This window comes from Chenopodium album, chromosome 16 (assembly GCF_948465745.1).
Source record: "Chenopodium album chromosome 16, dcCheAlbu1.1, whole genome shotgun sequence".
NCBI classification, from domain to species: Eukaryota; Viridiplantae; Streptophyta; class Magnoliopsida; order Caryophyllales; family Amaranthaceae; genus Chenopodium; species Chenopodium album.
This window is the reverse complement of record NC_137849.1, coordinates 21,055,558-21,080,696: the sequence shown is the minus strand read 5'-3', so window position 1 is coordinate 21,080,696 and position 25,139 is coordinate 21,055,558. Positions and strand designations below refer to the sequence as shown.

At 40.0% G+C, this 25,139-nt stretch overlaps 1 protein-coding gene across 1 annotated transcript; it reads left to right on the top strand.

Moving 5' to 3' along the window:
* The first annotated feature begins 2,592 nt into the window (after positions 1-2,592).
* On the top strand, positions 2,593-7,037 carry LOC145585009 (uncharacterized). The gene is made up of 5 exons (XM_081641778.1): positions 2,593-2,700; positions 3,041-4,316; positions 5,757-6,133; positions 6,228-6,273; positions 6,356-7,037. The coding sequence occupies exons 3-5, from the start codon at positions 5,905-5,907 to the stop codon at positions 6,405-6,407; spliced, it is 327 nt and encodes a 108-aa protein (XP_081497904.1). The 5' UTR covers positions 2,593-2,700; positions 3,041-4,316; positions 5,757-5,904; the 3' UTR covers positions 6,408-7,037.
* Positions 7,038-25,139: the final 18,102 nt, after the last annotated feature.

Below are 25,139 nucleotides of genomic sequence, written 5' to 3'. Positions count from 1 at the left end.
AAAAAAAAAAACATATAATATACTACTCAACAATATTGTGAGAATCAAATCAAAATCCATAACCGTATAAGTAAACATAGAATATTCTAACTATTCATATTACGAACATAATAATTACTATATTAGTGGCTAATATACAAGTGTATGGGTATATCAAATTATCAACCTTGATCTATTAGCCTAAAACACATGTGCAAACACTTAAAGTTTGATAAGCAAATTTAATAACTGTCCAATGTAACAAATGTTGGGATAATAATAATCATCAAAAATTTAAACTATCAATGTGCTAAAATATTGAAAACCAAAATAAATATCGACAAGTAATAAACAATTATTTTAGGGTGCGTTCTATTCACCTGATTTTTACTTATCTGAACTTATTAGCCCTTATTAGAACTTATTTTAGTTATAAATTAAACTTTGGTAGGTCTAATTAACCCTTAACACAACTTATCTGAACTTATTTTTCCTGAACTTATCTTATCTAAACTTATTAACCCTTATCTGAACTTATTAATCTTGAAATAAGTGAAAATAAGGTGAACAGAACAAAGCCTTAATGGCAGATTTGAGACGAGGTGGTAACATAATATGAATTGTAGGAGATATACTTATATCACATCAGATAGACATCATATATCTCTTGTCAAAAAAAAAAATAGACATCATATAATCCTAATTCACATTCTAGGATTTATAAAAGTTATACAATAGATAAATCGCAAAATTAGTTTTGTATTATATGAATTTAGGACTACTACTCAAAACAAAATAATAATATAAAGTTTCAATATATATTAAAACTAAACATAATTAAATCAAAGCATAAAAGTCATACTTGGTGTAGAGAGTAGGTGTGCCTTGTAGGTGATATTACTTACGAAGTTTTCAAAACCTAAAATTAAAAGTAATCTAAGTGGAGAGTATGTAATTATTTGGGAATTAAAGCAAACCAAAGTATTTTTAACACTATATCACTATAAAGATATATATAAATGTATACATGAATCATATGATGATATGAGATACAATTCATACAAATCTAATCTATATATGGATTCTAATTTATACATATCCGGAACAAGAGATAATCTTTTAACATATTTATTAATTTATTTATTTTCAATTGCTCACAAGAAGCACAAATGCATAAACTGAAAATAAAAAGATGCAGTAATAGATAAAATCAAGTTAATGGTAGACCATGGATGGATTTTCGTGGAAACAATAACATAGTAAACAAGCACAATCCATTCATTTATTTTAAGGCATCTGAACTCCACAAAACAACTAATCAATTATATACGACAATTTGCAATAAATCACAATAAAAGAATGAAAAGGAATTAGCGCATGCAATTAATTAAATCAATTAAAAGAAAATATAGGGATCCAACCAAAGCAGGAAAAAAAAAAAAACTATACTTATTCGAATTCAAGTGCATATAATTCATCAAAAACAACAAAAAAAAAATGTAGTACCTAATAATTTGATACGAAGAGGATTTTGATACCATTTGATAGCATTAATTTCACTATAACACTTTAATCTCTAAGATAGATTCATATATATAATATCTATATAATTTAACAAAAGCGTACCTGATTACATGATTATGGATTTACGGCAGATTCACCCTAGTTCGCTATGGTGCTGATAACGTGTTATAAAATTATGAAGAGAAAGGGAAGAAAGTTGAGGAGAGAATAAATCTATATTCTTATTACTGAATGATATAGGAGTACATATATATATACACACATATGATACAATTAGGGTTTCCGATCCTTGTAGAATAATAAATCTAATATCTAGAATAACCTAGAATAATCATATGGGTATAATTGGCATCCACTAAATACATACTCCCTCCATATTTTAATAAATGTTACAGTTTGACCAAACACACATGTCGAGACACTAATTTGATCATTAATTTATCTAATTATATGTTAATAAAATCATAGGAAATTTTATAATATGAAAGTATACATTATGACGAATCCAATAATGTATTATACAATAACATTTGTTTTTGTCAAAAAGAAAAAAAATAAATAACATTTGTTTTTTATACATTGATAAATTAATCAAGTTAAAACCATTATGTGAATAGTAAAAAAGTCAAACTGTAACATTTATTAAAACACAGAAGGAGTACATTACTCCCTCCATTTTTAAATACTTGCTCCATTTCTCCATGCGCGGAGTTTTAGGAGAAATTGGATAAAGTAATAAAATATGGAGGTAGTGGGGTAGATGGAAGAATAAAAAATTGTAAAAAATCAAAAGTAGTGGAAAGAATTGGAAGAAAGAGTATAAAATTAATAAAATATGATTTATGTTAGGTCCACTAGACGAGGGAAATGAATTAAATATTGTAAAAGCTTTTCAAATAAGAAAATAGAGCAAGTATTTATTTAAAAACGGAGGGAATATATAACAGTCATATCAATTTCTTATATTGCACATGTAATGTAATGTGGGCACCTCCAAACTTGTCAATTAAAAAAAAAAAAAAAAAAAACGCACACCTAAAAAAGATGAATACTCGGATGGAAAAAACCATTTGCCTTCCCTCCAAATTCAGAATTTCTCCCTGCTATTCCTCGATAACCCTAATATTTTAGATTTCCAAGTAGAAATAAGGAAATTGAAGATGGGGAAATGAGGTCATATTCGTTGCTTCTGAACTGGTAACCATCCTTACAGAACTCTCATTTTTTGCTTCCACTTCATTTATTTGAATTTCCCACAATCATCATTCTCATTGCTTTTCTATGAATTTACATGCTAATTTGCTAGCTTTTGAACCCATTTTTGTGTACTCGTATTATCATCTTGTTGTGTATATTTTTGGCTTTTAATTCCTTGAATTTATAATTGTTCTTTTTTATATAAATTGTCTGAAATCAGTGCTGAGAGTCAATATCCCAATGTCATGACAAAATTGAATCTTTGATTGATTCCCATTTCATAAATAAATATGTTGCAACATCTGATGTATGGTGTATCTTTGGTTTATGAATTTTGAAGGAATACATTGATCAGTGGTGTTTAAGGAGCATTATTATTATTAATGGACTCAATTAACCTCACCAAAATGAGCCGTGGGCGAGTATTTTGGTCGGACTTGCCCCCGGAGTTGTTGTCAAAAATTGCTGAATGCCTCGAGCGTCGATCCGACACCCAGAACTTCCGGGCAGTTTGTAAGGCATGGAAGAGATCAATCACTTTACATGACCTCACCTCAAAGAATATATTATCCCCTATTTTTCCCTACACTGTAGCAACGTTTGCTGGAAGTTGGCTAGATGATAGTGGTCCTTCATCACCGGTTCTAGTGGCGAGTCATGTTTTACTCTTTCGATCAACTCTCGATCCAAACTCCCACCCTGGTTATTCATTGCTGAGGAGTTGCACCCTGGAAAGTTGTTTGTCAGCAAATTCCTCTCACCAATTGCCATTAAAAAGTTGCCCACTGGTTTCCCAAAGATATTGGATTTATTTTACATTCAAGTATCTGAGATAGCTGCTTTCCATAGGTTGAGGTTTGTTGATGCTCCTAGAGATATGTTTGGGAAGAAGAGTCTTCCAGAGTTCAATGATAATAGGGTGGTTTTGTTTGTAAATCCTAATTGTAGTAAAACTTACCCTACAATTGGTGATTGTACTGCCATTGTTTTACATCATAAAGGGGCTTTATGTGCAATTAGGCTTAAAGACATGCGAGAGTTAAAGGTGAGATTCCGGGAATCCTTTCTTGGGGTGGAGAAGTTTGATGATATAGTTAATTTTAAAGGAAAGATTTATGCTATTGATCGCAGATGTAGAGTCTTTAAGATGGATTACAATACCTTATCTTTGTTGCTCTTGATAGAAAAGCCGGTACTTGAGTTTTCATGTTATAAGAGACGTCTAGCTGTATCAAGTGATCATCAAGAATTGTATTTGATTGAAGATTGTGTAGGCGTGGAACAAGAGATGGAATAGATTGTACCATTTATAAGTTAAATGAGGACGAGACAAATTGGGATGAAATTGAAGGGGTTGGTGATGATAAGGTACTATTTGTAACTTTTGATGGGAGTTTCTTTGCCTCAGTGGAGGATTTTCAAGGATGGAAAGGCAATTGCATTGTCTTCTATAGAGGTTGTTTTACTGGATATAGAACTTCTCTTCCCGATCAAGATGATTCACTTTTTGCTTATGATTTTAATGGTGGTGATTGTCAATATTTGGCACCTTATCAACCTGGAGTGTTCTGGCCACCTCCGACTTGGCTATCATCAAATGCGCTTATGTCCAAATGGTATGTTTAACCTTAGCTTTTCATTTTTTGGCATTGAAAGATGTGTGCAGTAACTGCTGTATATAATATTATAATTCCAGTGATTTTGCAGATAGTGACATTTCCTTGAGTTCAATTTATATGTGTATTCTGGAATTTACAAGCTCAGTTTTACCATACTAATTCCAATGCAATGTTGTCCCTCCTATTTATATCTTGTAATGAACCTTTAAAAAGCTATTGTACTCATAGCATCTTCCAAATGTCTTTTATATCAGCATTGAAACTCCATCGTTTATCCCCGTCGAAAAATTGAACCCAGGTAATTTTACTCAGGAAACTCACATGCTACTCTAGACTCTCTAGTCCGTTAAATGTTTTTCTAGGTTTTGGGTATTTGCCAATTTATTCAACTGAGATCTGTTGGGGTCATTACTCTTGGTTTGGGGATACTCTGAAACATATTTTTGTAGATATGAACTGGGCAAAGTGCTGTATAGAGGAGTTTTTTTTGTGAGACATGCATGCGTCTCTATATTTTGTCACCCTTTACCATGTATTCAGGATTTAGGGATTGCATTGCCATTATATTGTTTAATATTGGAGATTTTCTGGCTCAAAGATTTGGAAAGTAGAAGATTTGGATTAAATTGCTCTTAAAAACTTTATAGGTGTTGACATTATAAGCATCTCCTTGCCTATTTTAAATATTAATCTCCTTTGTCATCTCTTTGGCACAGTGGGCTGAATCATATAGCAATTAGGATCTACTTTGTGGTAAGACTTTGCCTTGTCGTATTTTGGTGTGGACAAGTTGATTATTTGGTCCATGTTAGAATGTTAGATACATTGTCAGTTGAGTTTTAGGAGCATTTTTAAGTACAGAGAAACTAAGAGGATTGTCTTTCAGTAAATGATATTGTAGATTAGATTTTGTGACGAATTGTGCATCTGGTGTTGAAAGAATTTGAGGCATGCTGGAACCATATCAATGCCCATCGGTTCTTAGAATATGTGCTGTGATGTTTGCATGTACCAATTATTTATTTATTTGGGTCGAGAACCTTGCTTGGCATGTCATTTGTTATTGAAACGTGCATAAATAATATGAACTTGAAATATATAGCTTTATAAGTGTTGACGTATCAAAGTGGGATGTAGCAAGTAGTTGGACTGGTCATACATTGCTGTATTGCCGAAGACAGGGGGATTGTAATTTATGTATCTACTGTTTCCTATATCCCAAACTTCTAAACTCTCAATCTCTTAAAATCTCCTTGCTTTTTCTCATATTATCTTCACTTTACGTCAAAAAATGTGGTCCCCTGTTTCTCTCTATTAATTTTCAAATTTCACACACTTTCTCCATGTCCACCGAGATAAACATGGAAGTAAAAACTAGGTACTTTTTGTTATGTGGAAAGCTTTTCACCATATTTAATTTTGTTTGTGCTTGTGAAGGGCAACAAAGGAGAATGAACTGACTCAATCTGATGCTGACAGTGAAGTTGGTGAATTCCCGACTCCAATTTAACTTGACCCTGTGATTGTGGAACAATTTGTTGAGGCACCCTCTACCTCTGAAGCACGAGGAAGCATCTCACGAGTTATGACACATTCATCCTCTTTAATTGTGCATGAACTTGCAGGAAAAACCGTTGAAATGCCTTCAAAATCTGCAGCACGAGGGAGACTAACAAGAATGGGGATACCGTCATCAGCGATGTCTGAACTTGAAGTTGCAAAACCAATCACTAAGATGGCTTCTACATCTACAACCTGTGCGAGAGTGAGAAGAACATTTGCCATGAATGAATTGGAGCATGCAGCAGAGGAAGGTAATTTTTTTTAGTGTAGACTTTATCATTATTATTGAATATTAAGCTTTGTGAACAGTTTTTGTTATTAGTGTCTAACTAAAAACTTTGACAGGGGAAAGCAAATTTACTCACTTTGTGTCAAGGAATCAACCTCTCAGGTACTAAATTAAATTGCCCTCGCCTAAATCTTTTAATTTCTTACAGCTAATAAGACCTTTGTGCTCATTTTGTTCTTTTCAGCCGAGCAACAAAAGTGATAACTCTACTGTCAAATTCAAAGGACTTGATATAAGGTCTAACTTAGTTAAGACGTTGCAAAATATATGGTCTAAGCATGGAAACTTGATAGAAAATAGCATCATCCGCAATGGTGACATGGTCTCCAGGGTATTAGAATCATTGGCAACAGCGGTTCTCATTCTGGAAGAAACCACAGTTCGATCCTTGAGTGATTCTCAAGCTGATTACCTGAACACTACACTGTCTGACCTGCAATGTATGCATTTTAAAGTAGGCTGGTTAGTTCCTTACGTGGAAAAGGCTGTACAACTACACAAAAGCAAGCCATTGATGGATTCCCGTGATGAGCTACTCAGTCACCAAGCAAAAGTTGTAAAACAGATATCAAGGCTTAATGAAGAACTAGCTGAACTAAAAAACCTGGAGAAAGATGTGGCCAATGCGTTAAGCTCAATTCGTTATTCTGGAAATGTAGATATGGACCAGCCTGTAGGATGGGGGTTTTCTTGAATGAAGTTTATTGATCTGCAGTTTTTAGCTTTGAATGGATGTTTATTTAGGTAGCATTCTTGAGTTTGGACTGTGAAGTGTGGCAATAGTTTGTCTTATGTGCCTTTTTAATGTGTATAACAGTGTAATGTGTAAGCCATGAAGCGAAGGTTTAAAAATGATTCGAATGTGACGTCTGCTGGTTTTTGATATTAAGTAAATTTAATTAATTTTTAAAAAATAGATGAATGTATATTTTACAATTTAACAAGCCAATTTGAAAGACGGAAAGAAATTAGAGCAATTTCAATGGTAAACTAATTGTTAAATTAGCTTGTCATGCTACATGATTTTAAGCTAACTTTCTTTATAGCTATTTTGTGCCTTAATGGTTAGCTACTAGTTTGCTAATTAAATAAGCTTGACTTTCTCAATTAGCCCTAAAAATTTAAGGAAAATTTTTAAATTACCATCCAAAAATGACACCTATTTTAAAATAATCACCTGTTTAATTTTATTTTTTATTTTGCCTCCCCTTAAATTAAAAAATTACTCAGATTTTCAGCTTTTTCAAAATTCTAGTGGTTTTTCCTTCTATGGGCCCCACCTGACAACTATTAACGATTATACTTAGCTTTCTAATAGTTTAACCCCGATTTTTTCCGATAAAACATTTTTCCAAAATTAATTAGGTATTTCTACTACAATTTCTCCCAAAATCCCACATAATTAGCTAGTTTGTATTTGCAATTTCTGGAAAAAGGGAAAGAGGAAGGAACATTAATTTCATAACAACCCCCAATTTAATTGAAGCAGGAACCCTAATTTTAGAATATCCCCAATTCAATTGAAGCAAGAACCCTAATTTCAGAAAACTCCCAATTCAATTTTAGCAGAAACCCGAATTTCAAAATACCCCCAATTCATTTGTAGCAGGAACCTTAATTGTGGAAAACCCCCAATTTAATTGTGCAAAGAACCCTAATTCAAAAAACCCCAATTTAAATATGCGAAGAACCCTAAATAATTGATCTAACCTGATTGCGAATTAAGAGTATGTACTTGTGGGGGGAGTTTTCTTCGAATACAACCTTGCAAAATTTGTGAGAATTTGATAGAAATTGATGAAGAAATTATGTATGAGTTTCAAGAGCAGTTTATATTGAAGAAAATCGAGGTAAAAAAATAAAAGAGGGTCAAAATAGTCGTTACTAGTCGTTATGTGGGACCCACTATCGGAAACTTCACCGGAAATTTGAAAAAGGTGGCAATTTAATTGGTTTTTTAATTTAAGGGGTGGTAATTTAAAATAATTTTTTTTTTTGGGTAGTAATTTCAAACAGGTGTATTTTGTGGGTGGTAATTTACAAAATTTAATTATTTTAATATATTAATCTCCAATAATTTTGGAAACTTTTTTGTCAAGCAAATTAGATGGCAAGCTAATTGTATTTTTTAGCACCAATGGTCAAGCTAGTAGCTAGAGACTTTTGATTGCAAGCAAGTCCTTAGCTATAACCATTGGAGTTGCTCTTATATGTCTTATTTGCTGTTTTCTTAAGGACCACATCTTAAGGATTTTTTTTTTTTTTTTTTTGAAAAGTGGAACCGCTTTTACAAATGTTAATCAAACATTTTTCAGTTTTTATGTACGGAAATATGGGATGGGTATACGGCAGGTACAAAGCGAGTCTGCTCTAAAATCCATACTCGCCCCATCACCCAAGGCGGGTACACATTTTATACCCATCCCCGCCCCATCACCTGCCAAACCTCCCTTTATCCCCGCCCCACTTGAACGTCCGACTAACCCCTGAGTAAGTAAGCCTGGTCATACGGTGTGACCAACCAGACTGAAAACACGATGTACAATTATATGTAAGTTTTTTTTGGAATTTTTTTTTTATTAAAAAATGAGTTTAAAAAGGTTAATATAATAATCAGACGTAAACAACTTCATTTAATCCTCCAATCATACCTGAATTTAACTCGTTTTTCTGTTTCAATCTATCATGATGGATGCTTTCAAATCTAAGATTTTTTTTTTTTTTTTTTTTTTTTTTTTTTTTTTTTTTGGGTGAGGAAATAGGAGAACTAACGACTTTTGATCTATTGGTTTTAAACCATATTTTCTATGATTCTTCTCTAAAATTTGCATATGACGGACATAAAAAGTCAAATAAAGAGTCACATATGAGTTTATATGTTGAGAAGAAAGAAAATGGATGTAATTTTTTTTTTTTCAATAGGAAAAGGGTTGAGGCAAAAATAATAGGTCTCAACCCAACCCGACCCACCCTACTTAAATTTTAATGTGATATGCCATTTCTCTAACCCTTTAAGAATTGACCCACCCTGCCCCTAACTCGATCCATTGAGCATGTTTATTGACAATATCCATTAGAGTATCTTGTACTTCGTATTATTATGTAACGTGTTTCGATCTATTGTAAATATGCAATACTTGTATCTCAGGTTTAAAAACCGCGTACCCTTATAAAGTTTTGAATGAATCGTATACCCTTGACAAATCAATCATCAATCAATACTATATACTAAAAGACACACCAGCAATAACACGTGTCATCTCCTAGTGTGTCCTTAGTTATTTTTTTATAAAAAAACTACTTATTAAGGAAACAAATCATTTATAAAAATAATTTATTTTTATATACATATTCCATATTAATATAGTATCTATTATAATTAATACGTAGTATAAAAAGATTTCACACATCTTTTTAAAAAAGTTTTGGCAACTACAAACCCAAAACATATTCTTAAAATAATTTATAACTTGTTTTCCAACAAGAAAAAAGATTGCCTGAATTTTTTGCCTACTTTTGTTTTAGTTATGTATTAGAAGCTCATGCAAATACAAATCAACCAATCACATGCTTTTATTATTCCTCCACTAATATATGATTATAATACTTATCAATTTATAATATATAACTCCATATAATTATAGATTATTGTACATGACAAGGGATCTAACCGACTAACCTGGTAATAACAATATACGAGACATCCTTATTACTAACACCGTTAATTTTCCGTTAGTTGCAAAAGACAATAATGCCCATAGTTATTATAGTTGATGTCATTGAACACAGCACTAACACATACGTACAGTAGAACATCACTAACACCTATTTTGAAGTAGAAGGAAGTTGAAGCAATTTTCGAACGCAATTCAAGCGGAGTTATCGTGCAATTGCTTGATTAAAAGGTTAGTATACTTCAATTTCTTTTGCCTGGAGTGAATTCGTTGTTGCAAATTATGAAATTTGGGGAATAGGGTTCATGCTTGTTGAAATTGGGGTATTTTTATGTCGAAATTCTGGAATTTTAGGCCTTTTATTAATGAAATTCGGCAGTTTTCTGGGGTTTAGCGGTCGAAATCTTGCAATTTATACTAGTTGTCGAAATTATGCATTTTTTTTTGGTAGAAATCGAAATTATGCATATATTTGGGCGTTTAGTGTCGAAATTCTGCCGATTTATGGGTATAATAGTCGAAATTCAGCGATTTATAGTTGTTAGTTGTTGAAATTCTGCATTTTTTAGGCGTTTGATGTCGAAATTTTGCTGTTTTTTCGGGATTTTTTATGTCAAAATTATGCAATATTATAGTTATAGTTGAAATTCTGCAATATTTTGGTTTTCATATTAGTGGATATACAGCCCTTTTAGTACTATAACACATTTCAGTTGTGTACTTTATGGATTTATGCATAATAGGAAATATAGCATTTGAGTATGTATATTATTGTTGTTAATCCATGATCTTTCTACATCTGCTGGTCCATCAAAAGAGAAAGACAATAGAAGGTACTGAGAATTTGCAAGGAACAAAAGGGAAAAAGGAGAGAAAACAACTACATTCATAGAAATTTTTGGGTAGAATTGTATGGGAGGCAGGGTAATTGTCACATTGCTTTTTTTTTTTTTTTTTGGGTATTATTGCTTTTAACGTTGATAGAAATTTTTGTGGAACAATTTATTCCTTGAAACAACTACAGTACTGCTTGAATTTTTGTTAATCCTTTTACTTGGTTTAGTTGCATTTTTTTTAAGAACTTAATGGTGAAGTGGAAATTTAGCACTGCAAAGTAAATGACTTTTGTAGACTTTACGTAAAAATTATAGCCCGGGAAAAATTAGTGTGAAAATTAGCTCTAATAAGGGTATTTCGTACATTTTATGAAACCTTAAGGGTGTCCTGTCTATTTTGAAATATAAACCTAATGGAAAGTCAACGGTGTTAGTAATAAGGGTGTTTAGTACATAATTATATTTTGTCAAGGGTACACAGTTCATTCAAAACTTTGCAAGGGTACACGGAACACGGTGCATTTTTTTAAACCTTGGGTACACGGAATAATTTTTCAATTTTTTTGTTAAGGAATGAAAAAATAGTTTATACAAATCTATTTAATTATATATATAAAGGGGAGTTTTTTTCCGAGATTTTAGAGCGCCATGTAGGATGATAATTTTATAAAAATTATTAGAGCGTCACATAGGATTAGTATTTTTAAAACGCTTTAATAGGATTAGGCCACGTAAGATTAATTTTTTTTAAAGCACTACGTGGGATTATTATTAAAAAAAGTGCCACGTAGGATAAATATTTTTAAAACACTATAATAGCATTATGCCACATAAGATTAGTTTCTTTTAAGCGTTACATAGGATTATAATGAAAAATAAAAAATAATTAGAGCGACACATTATTATTTTTAAAATATTATCATGAATAAAATTAAATAATTTATTTGGCTAATTAATGGAACCAATATTATGACAAATTTTTACAAAAAATACATAAAGGAGAGTTTTTTCAAGATATTTTATAGCGTCATATAGGAAAATGTTATATTTTAGCCAATGAAAAAAAGAATTGCAATTTTTTTAGATCCAAAATTTATATTAATTATAAAAATAAAATCAGCGCGTTTTCTGCATCGACGGATGAGACGCACCAAAACACTAATCGGGTAACCACAATCAAGTAATCCCGACCACACTGCCACACATGAAATTTTGTGAAATAAAACACTATCTTTTTATATTAATAATTCATTTTATAATAATATAAAGGTAAAATGGAAATAAATAATCTCACCTTTGCGTGGACTGACAATAACAATTATTTTGAGTCTTTTTGTCCCTCGGGAGAGTTACAGCTCAGAGACTGATCCGACTGCGCATGTACCTGCAAAACAACGGAGACTCCGGGTGGTAGGAGCTCCGCCTCCGACGATCAAGTTAGAACGCGTAGGAGAATGAAAAAGGTGCGGAAAGTAAAGAGGGTCTTGAGGCCAGGTGTTTCTTCCGATGTATGACACTAATCGGCGTATGACACGTGTCACGATGTGGTTGACCCACGCGACATGGGTAAAATTACTCATAACATTTGCCCCTCACAGATGCCAAAGAACAGCGAAGAGAAAGAGAGAAATAATTGGAAAGAGAAAAATAATCCGGCTGAGATTCATGTGTCAGCCAAAAGACAGGGCTGCAATGGAGAAGGACTTAGAGAATTTTAAGCTCAAGCATCCCCTAGGAGACGGGTTTGACATCCGGGTTCCGCATGAGCTAAGCACTATTGCTTGGGAAGATGAACAGCGGAACGCCAACCGGTACTTTGGTTGTTATGAGGCGGCGTTCCTAGCCGATCTCCGCTTCCCACTCCATGACGCAATTAAGGCCATTCTCCGGGGGTATGGCCTGGGTGTATGGCAGTTGACCCCAAATTCTTGGGTCAACATATTGGGGTATATAGCTGCCTGTGAATGGCAAGGGCTTCAACCCGGCTGGGAGGCTTTTGCACACATGCACTATCTAAGCCGAAGCCCAGGCGGGTGGAGAGCGTGGTACACTCTTACCACGTACCCATAATACCAAATGACCTTAGACAAAGTGTCTAAGTGGGACAACTGGAAGGAGCGCTTCTACCTGGTGTCTTCTTCCAAGATGAGAGAGAACCGTGAGTACTGACGGTATAATAGGAAGCCGGATCTTCTAGGGCAGAAGTGCAGGTTCCCTACCATCCCGAATGAGGACTACGAGACAATCATAGAGCCGGGTTTCTTTGGGCTTATAACTGATTACCTTTCAACCGGGGAAGCTATAAGCGTCCCTAAAAACTGGATTCCCCGGCATATCTGGCTGAGAGACGAGGTGTTTCTTTCCGCCTGCGGTCTTAGTTCTATGTTTGATAGACGTATGTCTAACTTATACCGGTTGTGACTATGCTGCTGCTCTTGAATTTATTCATGTATGTTCTAATAGACGTTTTGTTTGCAGAAACGGCCGGAGAAATGGTTTCTGAGGAGAAGACCCCCAGAAGGTCCGCTGTAAAGATCCGCAAGGACAAGGCGGAAAAGCAGAAAAAGGAACTTGCTTCCAAGGGTCTTTTTTACTCTTCCAGTAGAGGCGGCTGAATGCCGGCTGTATGCTCATTGAGTCATGTATCTTGTAGGAGGCTTCCCGCTCTCTTCATAAGCTCTTCAAACGAAAGACGGATGAGGCGGCTTATAGCCCATCCAAGTCTCAAAAGGTGTTGTCTATTCAGACGGCTTCTGAACTGCTGATTGGGAAGCCCCGCATGGTCATTGGGGGGAATAGCATCAGCCTGCAAGGCGTCGGCCTAGGGATTGACCTAGGCAAGAAGTTTGGCGCGGTTTTGGCGCCACAGACGGACGAGAAGTCTGAAAGCCCAAGGGGGCTCGAAGCTCTGCCGGCTGTGGGTGATGACAGCCTGCAAATAATTGAGCAAGGTACGGCTAGTCCTTTCAGGTCACCATTTGAGCTCCCCTGGCCCATACGGGTGAAGTCTCACTCATATCATACTTCAGAGGGTTCATCAGGGGGTCGTTTGCAGATAGATGCCGCTTATGCCGCTTACTGACCCAATCTTGGTTGTGATGCAGATTCCCCCCGTTGGCCGGATGTACAGCAGTACGCCAAGTCCATGCTTGGGGCAGCCCAAGAAGGAGAAGGATGCCATCCCGAGCATTGAGACGTTGAGGAGAACGAGTCTGACCATAGGCCTTGCTGAGGGTAGATGGGCTGAAGATGCCATGGCAGCGCAAGCAGACTGAGGTAAAGCGAGCCAATAAAGCGGCGCAAGACTCTGCACACGTTGCTCTCTATTCAAATACAATAACTGAACTTGAGACTAAAGCATTTGAAATGACACAGGTGGACAATATCAGGCGCTTAACGATTGAGCTGGAGAAGGCAAAGAAAATGGCCTCAAACTCTGAGGCCGCACTGAAAACCGCTCAGTCGGACCTCAAGGCGCTTGAGGCGGTTGACTAGGAGAACACACAACTCAGTTTGGATGTCAACCGCCCGAAAAATGAGATGGCTCAGGCGAACTTCAAAACAACCCTCGCAGCCCACGAGGAGTGGATCGTTGAGGAGAACGAGTCTGACTACAAGGAGCGCATGAAGCTAGCATGGGACACCCTATGCCCAAATCAGGATTGTGGTCTCTGGGACTTGCTTATCAATGCTGACAAACAATGCCAGGGAGGATGGCAGACCCCATCTAGGAACATTCCACGCCTGGGCCAATTAGGAAGAGACTGCTGAGACTGCAGACGGTGGTGAGCAAGAGCAAAAGAAGGGAGATGATCCCACTAACTCCGCTCAACCACTAGCAGAAGAGACAGGGAATGAGGCCCTGGCTGCGCCTACCAATTAAGCTTGTTTGTATTTAACTTGGCTCAAAGCCATCTGCTTTTTCGGCCTGCGTGCCGGGTATTTAAATGTTTTAACTCAACAATTTCTTGTTTATTTACACCCGGATGGTGATCCGTTTTAACATTACTATCCGGCTCTTTGTAGCCGGGTTCATCTATGAAAATATCGACTGAGTCGATTTTGCATTTTTGAATTTTAAATTTGAGCTTGAACTGAATTTAAATTTTGCTTGTATATATATGCTTGCATTTTTGCTGGTTTTTTGCCTAACTCATTGAAAGCATGCGGCAGAAGCTATCCCGGTTGTACTTGCCCTGGACGGTTGTGTGGTTGGTTTTACTACCTTACCGATTGATTGACCTAGGAACTTGTGATACTTTAGAGAGTATGGCAAGCTCCTGAGTCAATCAATCATAGTAGTGATTGCCCCAAACCAATTGCACAGCCATCCAATTACTCAAGCGGGCAACCGTCAGGCGGTAAAACTGATCTCCCCCGCTTGGGGTATCTGTAATCCATTATACTCAATGTCCCTTTGCCCTATTGGGAGGACTTGTACAATTTTGTTAAATAATCTAAGAACTTCAGTCGGCCACCGGCTGAGGTCACTAGACATCCGACTTATGAGCTTAGTCATTCTTTAGACTATTATGAGTTGACCAATTAGGTCATTCAATCTTTGCCGTATGCATGCGTTTGTAGAGCAAACGATAGAATGCCCTCTGCGACGATAACACCCGGAGGGGCGTCGCCGGACGCCATACTCATGTTGGAGCAGACGAATTTATAAAATAAGATAGGGCATCCGGCCATTGGCCTCTTAATTTGAACGTTAATCTAGCCACTAAGTTTTTAACTTAGTTTAATTCATTCAATTTGACCGTCTTTGCACAGACGGTAATTTATCACTACGCATGTATGTATACGAGGTAATTAAAAGAATTGAAAACAAATAGCAACTTTTTTCATTGATAGGCTTTTCATTTACAAAAATTTACAATTCTCAAAAGTAGTACTTTTTCAAGTTGTTTACATTCCAAGTTTTGGGCAGCCGCCTTCCGTATGGGCTTCTAGCGGTAGGTGCCGTTTTTAACTTCCTTATAGATCCGGTAATGGCCTTCCTAATTATGAGTTAGTTTTCTCTGCTCATTGGCCCTACCGGTTGCCTTCATTTTTCGTAATACAAAGTCCCCAACTTTCAAGGGTCGTTTGTGCACTCTCTTGTTATAGGCACGAGTCATTCTCGACGGTAAATCTCATGGCGTAGGGCAGCATTGCCCTTACGCTCCGGGAGTGAGTCCAATGCTAGCCGCATGGCCTCTCAGTTTGCCTCTTCATCGTATAACATGACTCGTAGAGTCAGCTAATAATGTTCGATGGGCAAGACAGCTTCAGCAACGTAAACCATGAGAAATGGGGTTTCACCGGTTGCCCCTTTTTCAATTGTCCGGATGATCCATAGGACATGAATTAACTCTTCAGCGCATAAACCACCGGCTCTTTCAATTTTCTTTTTAATGCTGTTTGAGATAAGTTTGTTGAAGGCTTCAACTTGGCCGTTTGCTTGGGGTCGGCTGACTGATGCAAAACAATGTGAGATCCCTTGATCTCCCAACCAAGTTTTGAGCTAAGGCGTCTCAAACTGAGGGCCATTATCAAACACCATAGATATAGGTACCCCAAACCGGGTGATAATGTTCTTCCACATGAAAGAGATGACATCCTTTGTCTTGATGTTTTTTACCGCCTCTGCTTCCACCCACTTGGTGAAATAATCCACACCCACCAGAATATAGCGTTTTCCGCATGGTGTAGGCGTATAAGGACCTAAAATGTCCACGTCCCATTTAGCAAACGGGACTAGGCTGTGGGTTGCTGTCAGGTCAATAGCCGGACGATGGATTAGCTTGCCAAATCTTTGACACTTGTCACATTTTTTAACAAACTCCATGGCATCTGACTCAAGAGTGGGCCAGAAGTAGTGCCGCTTGGCTCTGACGGCCAAGGATCTGCCGCCTATGTGAGAGGCGTAGTATCCCGCATGCAATTCTTCGAGAACTTCTTTCCCCTTTTATGGGGTAACACAATTTAGTAGAGGTTTCAAAAAACCCGCTTTGAAGAGTTCTCCTTTCCTCATCTCGAAATCTGCAGCACGCTTCTTCAGTACGGCCGCCTCCTGGGGTGAATCAGAGACCGTGCCGTCTGTTAAATAGTCCTGGATGCCATCCATCCAGGTAGAGCTTCGGTCAAGTACTCCAATGGGCTCTTCATCAGATATACTCCTTTTTTCCATAACTTTCTAGAAGACTGACCGAGGCGTATCACAGGAGGCGGCGGAGGATGCCAATTTTGACAGAGCATCTGCCTGGTTGTTTTCAGACCTGGGCACTTAACTTAGATGAAATTCTTCAAGTGTCCCAGCCTCATCTTTGACTGCCTGCAAGTATTTGATCATAGCCGGATGGGTAGTTTCATACTCCCCTGGTATTGGCTAACGACCAGTTGAGAATCTGAGCAGGGATCAATTTTTATTGCCCCTGCCGCCTTACACATACGGATGCCAGCTAGCAGGGTTTCGTATTCCGCCTCATTGTTTAAGGCCTGGAACTTAACCGTAGTGCATATTCATATTTATCCATTTCCGGAGATTGACAAATTATACCTGCACCACAACCGTTCATAGTAGAACTTTCGTCTACATGCACCTTTCAAACCTGATCAAGGTTATCTGGAGCAACCAGCCTTGTCATTTTGACAATGAAGTCGGCAAACGCCTGGCCCTTCACTGCCTTTCTTGGTCCGTAGGTGATTTCAAGACTTTGCATTTCAATAGCTCATTTGAGCATTCTGCCGCATGACTCCAGGGTTGTCATTGGTCGCTTGAGGGGTTGATCTGTATAGATTACCACCGGATGTGCTAAGAAGTAAGGTTTCAACTTCTTAACAGCCATGTATAGAGCGAGGCCAAATTTTTCACCATGGGGTACCGGAGTTCAGCATTTCTGAGAACATGGCTAACGAAATAGACCGGGAGCTGAATGCCGTCTCTCTCAACAAGGAGAACGGCGCTGAGGGCATGATCTGAGGCGGCTAGGTATGTGTAGAGCGTTTCCTTTGGCAGAGGGCTAAGAAGCCTTGACAAGGAGTGTAAATGTTCTTTCTGATTGCTTGGAAGAAGTAAAGGCATTTGTCACCTGACTGGCTGAGGATATTCCCAAGCGCAGCCGGACAACCGGTAAGCCTCTGAACTTCTTTGACAGTGGCAGGTGATTTCATGTCAATCACCGCCTGTATCTTTTCGGGGTTAGCCTCTATCCCTCTTTGATCAATCAGGAATTCGAGAAACTTCCCATACTCAACACCAAAAACACATTTTTTGGGATTTAACATGATCTTATGTCGCCTGAGTGTGGTGAAGGTTTCTCGGAGATCAGCAAGGTGATCCTTTTGAAGCTTGCATTTGACTATCATGTCATCAATGTACGCCTCTACATTCCTCCCAATCTGATTAATGAAGACTGTATTAATCATCCGCTAGAAAGTAGCCGGCGCATTCTTCAAGCCAAACGGCATCACCGTATAACAGAATAACCCCTCATCAGTGACGAAGGCCGTCTTCTCTTGATCTTTTTTCCACAGGGGAATCTGATGGAAGTTGGAGTAAGCATCCATAAAACTCATCAAGGCATGCCCGGCTGTAGAGTCGACCAGACTGTCGATCTTTGGAAGCGGGTAACTGTCCTTTGGACATGCCTTGTTCAAGTCAGTGTAGTCTGTACACATGCGCTAGGTACCATTCGGCTTCTTCACAAGCACCACGTTCGCAACCCAAGCACCACGTTCGCAACCCACGTCTAACAACTTCTTGACCTCGGCAGCTGCCGCCTGACTTCTCTCCTTGCCGTGATTTCTTTTCTTTTGCCGGATGGCTTTATTTTTAGGATCCATGGCGAGTTTGTAGACAACAAGATCTTGGCTGATGCCTGGCATCTCTTCCACTTCAAAGGCAAAAATGTCTTTGAATTCTTTCTTTTACACCCAACCTTTCAAAGGCAGCCGTCCCCACCTTAACAGTTCGCTCCGTTCAGAGGAATATCAATGTGCTCACCAGCCGGTTGGGGACGGAGATCATCTGACCGTTCCTCGGTCAGTGATTGCTATTTCTTCTTCTTCTTTACCTCCACCAGCTTATTAATCTTTCTTTTCTTTGCGGCTGTTGGAGGGGGTGAATCAGGATCCTTGACATCGTCAAGGTCTATTGGCTCTTTCGGCTGTCCGGCTGCAGCAGCCGTTGGTTTGACGTCTGAGAGGTAACACTCCCTGGCCGTCTTCTGATCCCCATTGAGGGAGCCAACAGAGCCATCATCCTTTTCATACTTGAGAAGTATGAGAGCTGGGATGATGACGGCCTTGCACTCGTTCATAGTGGGTCGGCCAAGAATGATGTTGTAGGCGGTCAGCTCTTTAACCATCAGGAACCGGACGATCATATGTCGCCCTTTTCCCTTCTGTCCAGCCGGATGGGTAGATCAATTTGTTCGACTGGATGCACGACCCTTTTACCAAAGCCAATTAGTGGATGGAAGACGTCGCGCAGGTTGTCCATCCTGTAGCTAAGCTTGGACAGACACTTGTAGCTGATGAGAGGAGCTACCCGTGTCTATAAGGATTCGGCCTAGCTGGTTGGCGACCTTACATTCAATGATGACTGGGTCGTCATGCGGTCGGCGGACTTTGCCCCGATCCTTATCAGTGATGAGGACATCTGGGAATGTTCCGCTGGTAAACGCCTGTCCATCATCATCCAAGTGAATCATCTTCTTCAGATGATCCTTGGTGCCCCGGATGGTCGGGCCACCCCATGCGAATCCGCCTGCTAGTGTAGACTGGATCCTTGTCGGTGTTCGAGCTACTAGTAGGCTGGATAGTCTTAGACGACTGCCCCGTATTCGTCTTAGAAGCCGCTTTGGAATTCAAAACATAGGACTTCAGCAAGCCCTTGTCAACGTCCGCTTGAGGCTATAGCAGTCGTTGGTGTTATGGCCTACTTCCTCATGGAAATGACATAATTTATTCTTGTTCCGCGACTGAACTGAACTCTTCATAGGATTCGGCTTCTCAATGGCCAGCCGGTCCTTCACCTCTGTGAAGATGGTGTAGCAATTTTTATTGAATTCGTACCGTGAGACATATGGCTTGAATTCTTTCTTTTTCCTTTTGGACGGCTCATCAACCGCCCAAACTTCTTTTCTCTTTTTGCTCTCTTCAGCTTTCTGAGCCGGCTGAGCAGACCGACTCTCTTTTTGCTTGTCAGACTTCTTGGAGTCTGATTGATGACTGGACGAGCAGAGGTTGGTGGCTTGAATAAAGCTCTCTGCCTTTATCAACGCCTCTTGAAGGGTGAAAACCCTTTTTCGGACAAGGTCGAACTTAAAGGTCGACCCATCCTTCAGACCCTTGAAGAAGTCTGTGTAGGCTACCTCGTCAGGCAGCCCCTGGATTTGGATTCTCACCGGATTGAACCGCCTAACATAGGAGCGAAGTTCTTCGCTCTCTCCCTGCCGGATGGTGCTCAAATCAAGACTTGTTTTCTTGATAGGGATGTTCATTGAGAAGTTGGAGGCAAACAGGAAGGTAGGCTTCTTGAAGCTGTCAATGCACCCGGCGGCTGGCAGGTTGCCGAACCATTGTTGGGCTATGCCCTTCAAGGTAGCCGGGAAACAGCGACACCACATATCGTCCCCTAACCCCTGCATGTGCATAAGATTAGAGTAGGCCATGAAGTGGTCTTAGGGTTGGAGGTACCATCATATGCACCAACCAACACATTCTTAACCTTGGCCGGCTGTGCAGCCTCGGTTATCTCCTTGGTACCGCCTGTATGGTGCAAGAGATCAGCCTAAGCCTATGGTGCGTTTCACATATGCAAGAAGGAAGCTTAAGTAAGGGTGTGATAAGTGATAGTGAGCTAGAATTTTGGAGCTAAAAGTTTGTTACAGGGAGGGTAAATCTGTCATTATGGGAATTAGTTTGTTAGTCCTTGTTTTGTGTGCTGAGTTTGTTATTTCTGATTGTTAGTTATTTTTGGCTATTTAAGGAGAGGTTTGTGTAGGGGGAATGTATCTAGAAATTAATTGTGGGAATCATTCCTTGGGAGAGCATCCTTTCCTCTCAAAAGAAAGGAGTTGTATTGTAGTTACTCTGACTTGCAATACAATCTATCTGGTTCTAGCTAATTTCTCTCTAATTGCTCATTTGCTCTGTTTTCTCTCACCCAGTTCTTAGCAAATTGGTATCAGAGCACTCGATCGGAGCTGAAATGGCACGTCTCACCAATGCGCAACGCATGGTTTTGATGGAGCAAGAGCTCGCTGAGATTCCGGCGAGAGTGGCTCAGGATATTACCTCTGCCCTAGCTGCTCTCTAAACGGACATCAACACCTCCTCTATTCCGGGCCAGGGTCCTCGAGATCCTAACGGTGGTCCTTGGGATAACCCCTTCTCCACGCAACACCTTGAGTACGGGGAAGGTAGCGCTGAAGTGCAAACTGGAAGTTGAGGAAACTCGACTTACCTCTGTTTGATGGAACGAACCCCGATGGATGGATCCTCCGTGCCGAGCGATTCTTCCATTTTTACCGATTATCCGAAGAAGATAAGCCGGAGGCGGCGGTGGTGGCGCTTGATGGGGACGCGCTGCTGTGGTACCAGTGGGAGCATCGTCGCCGTCCTTTGCTGACATGGGATGCTATGAAGCAGATAATCCTTCGCCGTTTCAGAACCACCGCAACTGGCTCTCTTCACGAGCAGTGGTTGGCGCATCAGCAAAAGGGTTCAGCGGCGGATTACCGGCGTCGCTTTATTGAGCTATTGGCTCCGATTGAGGGAGTTCCGGAAGAAATTGCTAAGGGGCAATTTATAAATGGATTAAGCGAAGAAATCCGGGTCGAGGTCCGTTTATTGGACCCGATTACATTAGATCGGGCCATGGAGCTTGCTATGCAGGTCGAAGAAAAGCTGAGGCTCAGCCCACGACCCAGATCTGCTACTAATTCCTCCACGTGGCGCACCCCTTTTCCAACCCTCCGACCTAATTCCTCCACCCAGATCCAGAATAACCCGAACCTAAACACAAACCCTTCAAACCTAAACTCAAACCCACCAACCAAAAACACCACCACCACCCACAAAAACACCGGTGAAATCAGGAGGTTGTCGGACAAGGAACTTCAACACAAGAGGGAGCAAGGGCTGTGTTTCAGGTGCGACGAGAAGTGGAACCTCAACCACCGCTGTCGCCGTCGTGAGTTGAGCGTCCTGCTCATGGTGGACGACGAGGAGACTGAGTGGGAGGATTCAGGCAAATTATCGGCGGTAGAAACCCAAATTCCAGACCCAAACCCAACCGAAATTGAACCCGGAACCAACCCCACGGTAGCTCTGTGTTCGGTGACGGGTCTTACTAGCCCTAAGACTATGAGGATGGTTGGTTCGATCAAGGAGAACGAGGTGGTGGTAATGGTGGATCCTGGCGCGACGCATAACTTTATCTCCTCCGTCGCTGCCAGCATCTCCAGCTTTCGGTGACCGAGACCACGAGTTTTGGGGTGACATTAGGAACAGGGGACTCGGTGCAAGGGAGTGGTGTGTGTCGTGGTGTAGTCCTAGAGGTACAAGGGGTCACCATAGTTGAGGATTTCTTAGTGCTGTCATTGGGGAACTCAGATTTAATTCTGGGAATCCAATGGTTGGAGAAATTAGGCACGACCATGGCTAACTGGAAAAATCAGACACTCAAATTCCAGCTTGGAGGAGAGACTGTCACATTGAAAGGGGACCCCAACTCGGCAGAACTTGCATCTCCTTGAAGGCCATGTTCAAGTCCTTGCAGAAAGAAGGGCAGGGGTTCATACTCGAGTGCAACCATTTAGAGAGTGTGGGGGAGGAGCAGCCCTCTGTTCCTACCAATTTCCAGCCATTAATTCATGAATTTGAGCAAGTCTTTCACATGCCCGACGGATTACCACCAAGGCGGCCGATAGAGCATGCCATCACCCTGAAACATGGAGCAAACCCAATCAGCGTTCGCCCATACCGCTATCCACAATCTCAGAAAGATGAGATTGAGAAGCTAGTGACCGATATGCTTCGAGCAGGTATAATACAAACTTCCACCAGTGCATATTCTAGCCCTGTTTTGTTGGTTAAGAAAAAAAATGGTAGCTGGCGTTTTTGTGTAGATTACAGAGCCTTAAATAAGGATACAGGACAAATTTCCCATACCCATGATCGATGAATTATTGGATGAATTGTGTGGGTCCACGATTTTCACAAAACTGGACTTAAAATCTGGATATCACCAGATTAGGGTCCGAAGAGAGGATGTGCATAAAACAGCCTTTCGTACGCACGAAGGTCACTACGAATTTCTCGTAATGCCCTTCGGCCTAACAAACGCTCCTGCAACTTTCCAGTCTCTAATGAATGAGGTGTTTCGCCCCTTCTTACGGAAGTTTGTCTTGGTTTTCTTTGACGATATCTTGGTATATAGCCCATGTGTAGAGTCTCATAAACATCACCTCAGGTTTTGGAGACATTGGCTGGCCACCAATTGTATGCAAACTTCAAGAAGTGTGAGGTGGGGAAGTCTCGGGTGGCTTATTTGGGCCACGTAATTTCAGCTCTCGGGGTGGAAGTGGATGCTTCTAAGGTGCAGGCTATGGTGGATTGGCCTGTTCCCACCACCATTAAAGAATTGAGAGGGTTCCTTGGTCTCACGGGGTACTATAGAAAGTTTATTCAAGGGTATGCGATGATCGCTCAACCCTTGACAGATCAACTGCACAAAGATTGTTTCGGGTGGTCTGATGAAGCCACCTCTGCCTTTAAGGCTCTCAAGGCAGCAATGGTTACAGCACCCGTCCTAGCTGCCCCAAATTTTTCCTTGCAGTTCATAGTGGAAACTGATGCTTCGGGGCATGGGTTAGGAGCTGTCCTTCTGCAAAACCACCACCCGATTGCCTATTTCAGCAAAATTTTGGGCTTGAGAGCTAGGTCGAAGCCAATTTATGAAAAAGAACTCATGGCGATTGTGTTTGCAGTGGAGAAATGGCGACACTACTTGCTAGGGAGGCAATTCGTGGTACAAACGGACCAACGCAGCCTCAAATACTTGCTGGAACAGAAGGAAGTGGGACAAGCTTACCAAAAGTGGGTAAGTAAACTCTTGGGGTATTCCTTTGACATTCACTATAAGCCCGGGGCTAATAATAAAGTTGCAGACACGTTGTCCAGGCAGCATGGTGCTCAGGTGGAGTGTGCTTCCTTGGTCACCTCTTGCGGGGTTCACTGGCAGTTTATTCAATCTTTCATTCAGAAAGATAACACTATTCAGCAGCTTAAATCTCAAATACAAGCTGGCGAAGCAGTGCCTAAAGGGTATACACTTGAAAATGGGGTGTTAAAATGCAAGAAGAGGGTGGTAATTCCCAAGCAAAGTGAACTCACTTCCAGGTTGCTTAAGGAATACCATGATTCGCCAGTTCGGGGCCATGCCGGGGATTTCAAAACGTACCAGCGGCTTGCAAGTGAATGGTATTGGGTTGGAATGCGCAAGGATGTGACTACTTATGTTCAACAATGTCACATATGCCAACAAAATAAGGTTTCCACCTTATCTCCTCTTGGATTCCTACAACCTCTTCCTATTCCCGATCAAGTGTGGGAAGATGTTTCCATGGATTTTGTGGAAGGCCTTCCTAAATCCTTGGGGTGGAACACTATTCTGGTGGTCGTTGATAGATTGACCAAGTATAGTCATTTCATTCTTCTCAAACCCTTATAATGCTCAGTTGGTTGCTCTAAGTTTTTGTTAAGGAGGTGGTAAGGTTGCATGGTGTGCCATCGTCTATAGTGTCAGATCGGGACAAAATTTTTCTCAATATTTTCTGGAAGGAATTATTCAGGTTGCAGGGCACTAGTCTTCGGAGAAGTACAGCTTACCATCCACAATCGAATGGGCAGACCAAGGTGGTTAATAAGGGGATAGAGTCCTATTTGCGATGCTTTGTGAATGGGAAACCTTCAAGTTGGGCAAGTTGGTTACATTGGGCTGAATATTGGTATAACACGGCTTTTCACACAGCCACCCACTGCACTCCTTTCAAGGCTCTTTATGGCAGAGACCCCCCTCATTTGGTCAGATTCTCTTCAGGGAACACTTCTATATCTTCTCTGGAGGACCAGCTTATGGAGAGAGATGCAATTTTGGACGATTTGAAGTTCCACTTGGTGCAAGCTCAGATTTACATGAAACAATATGAGAATAAGTCTCGGAGAGAGGGGGAGTTTCAGGTGGGTGATTTGGTCTATCTCAGGCTACAGCCGTACAGACAACACACTGTGTGTAGAAGGCAGTCAGTCAAGCTCTCTCCTCGATTTTATGGCCCTTATGAGGTGTTAGAACGTGTGGGAAAAGTGGCATATCGTTTGTAGCTCCCTAATTCAGCTAAGATCCATCCTGTTTTCCACATTTCTCAATTGAAAAAGGCTGTGGGACATGGACAACTACCTACTG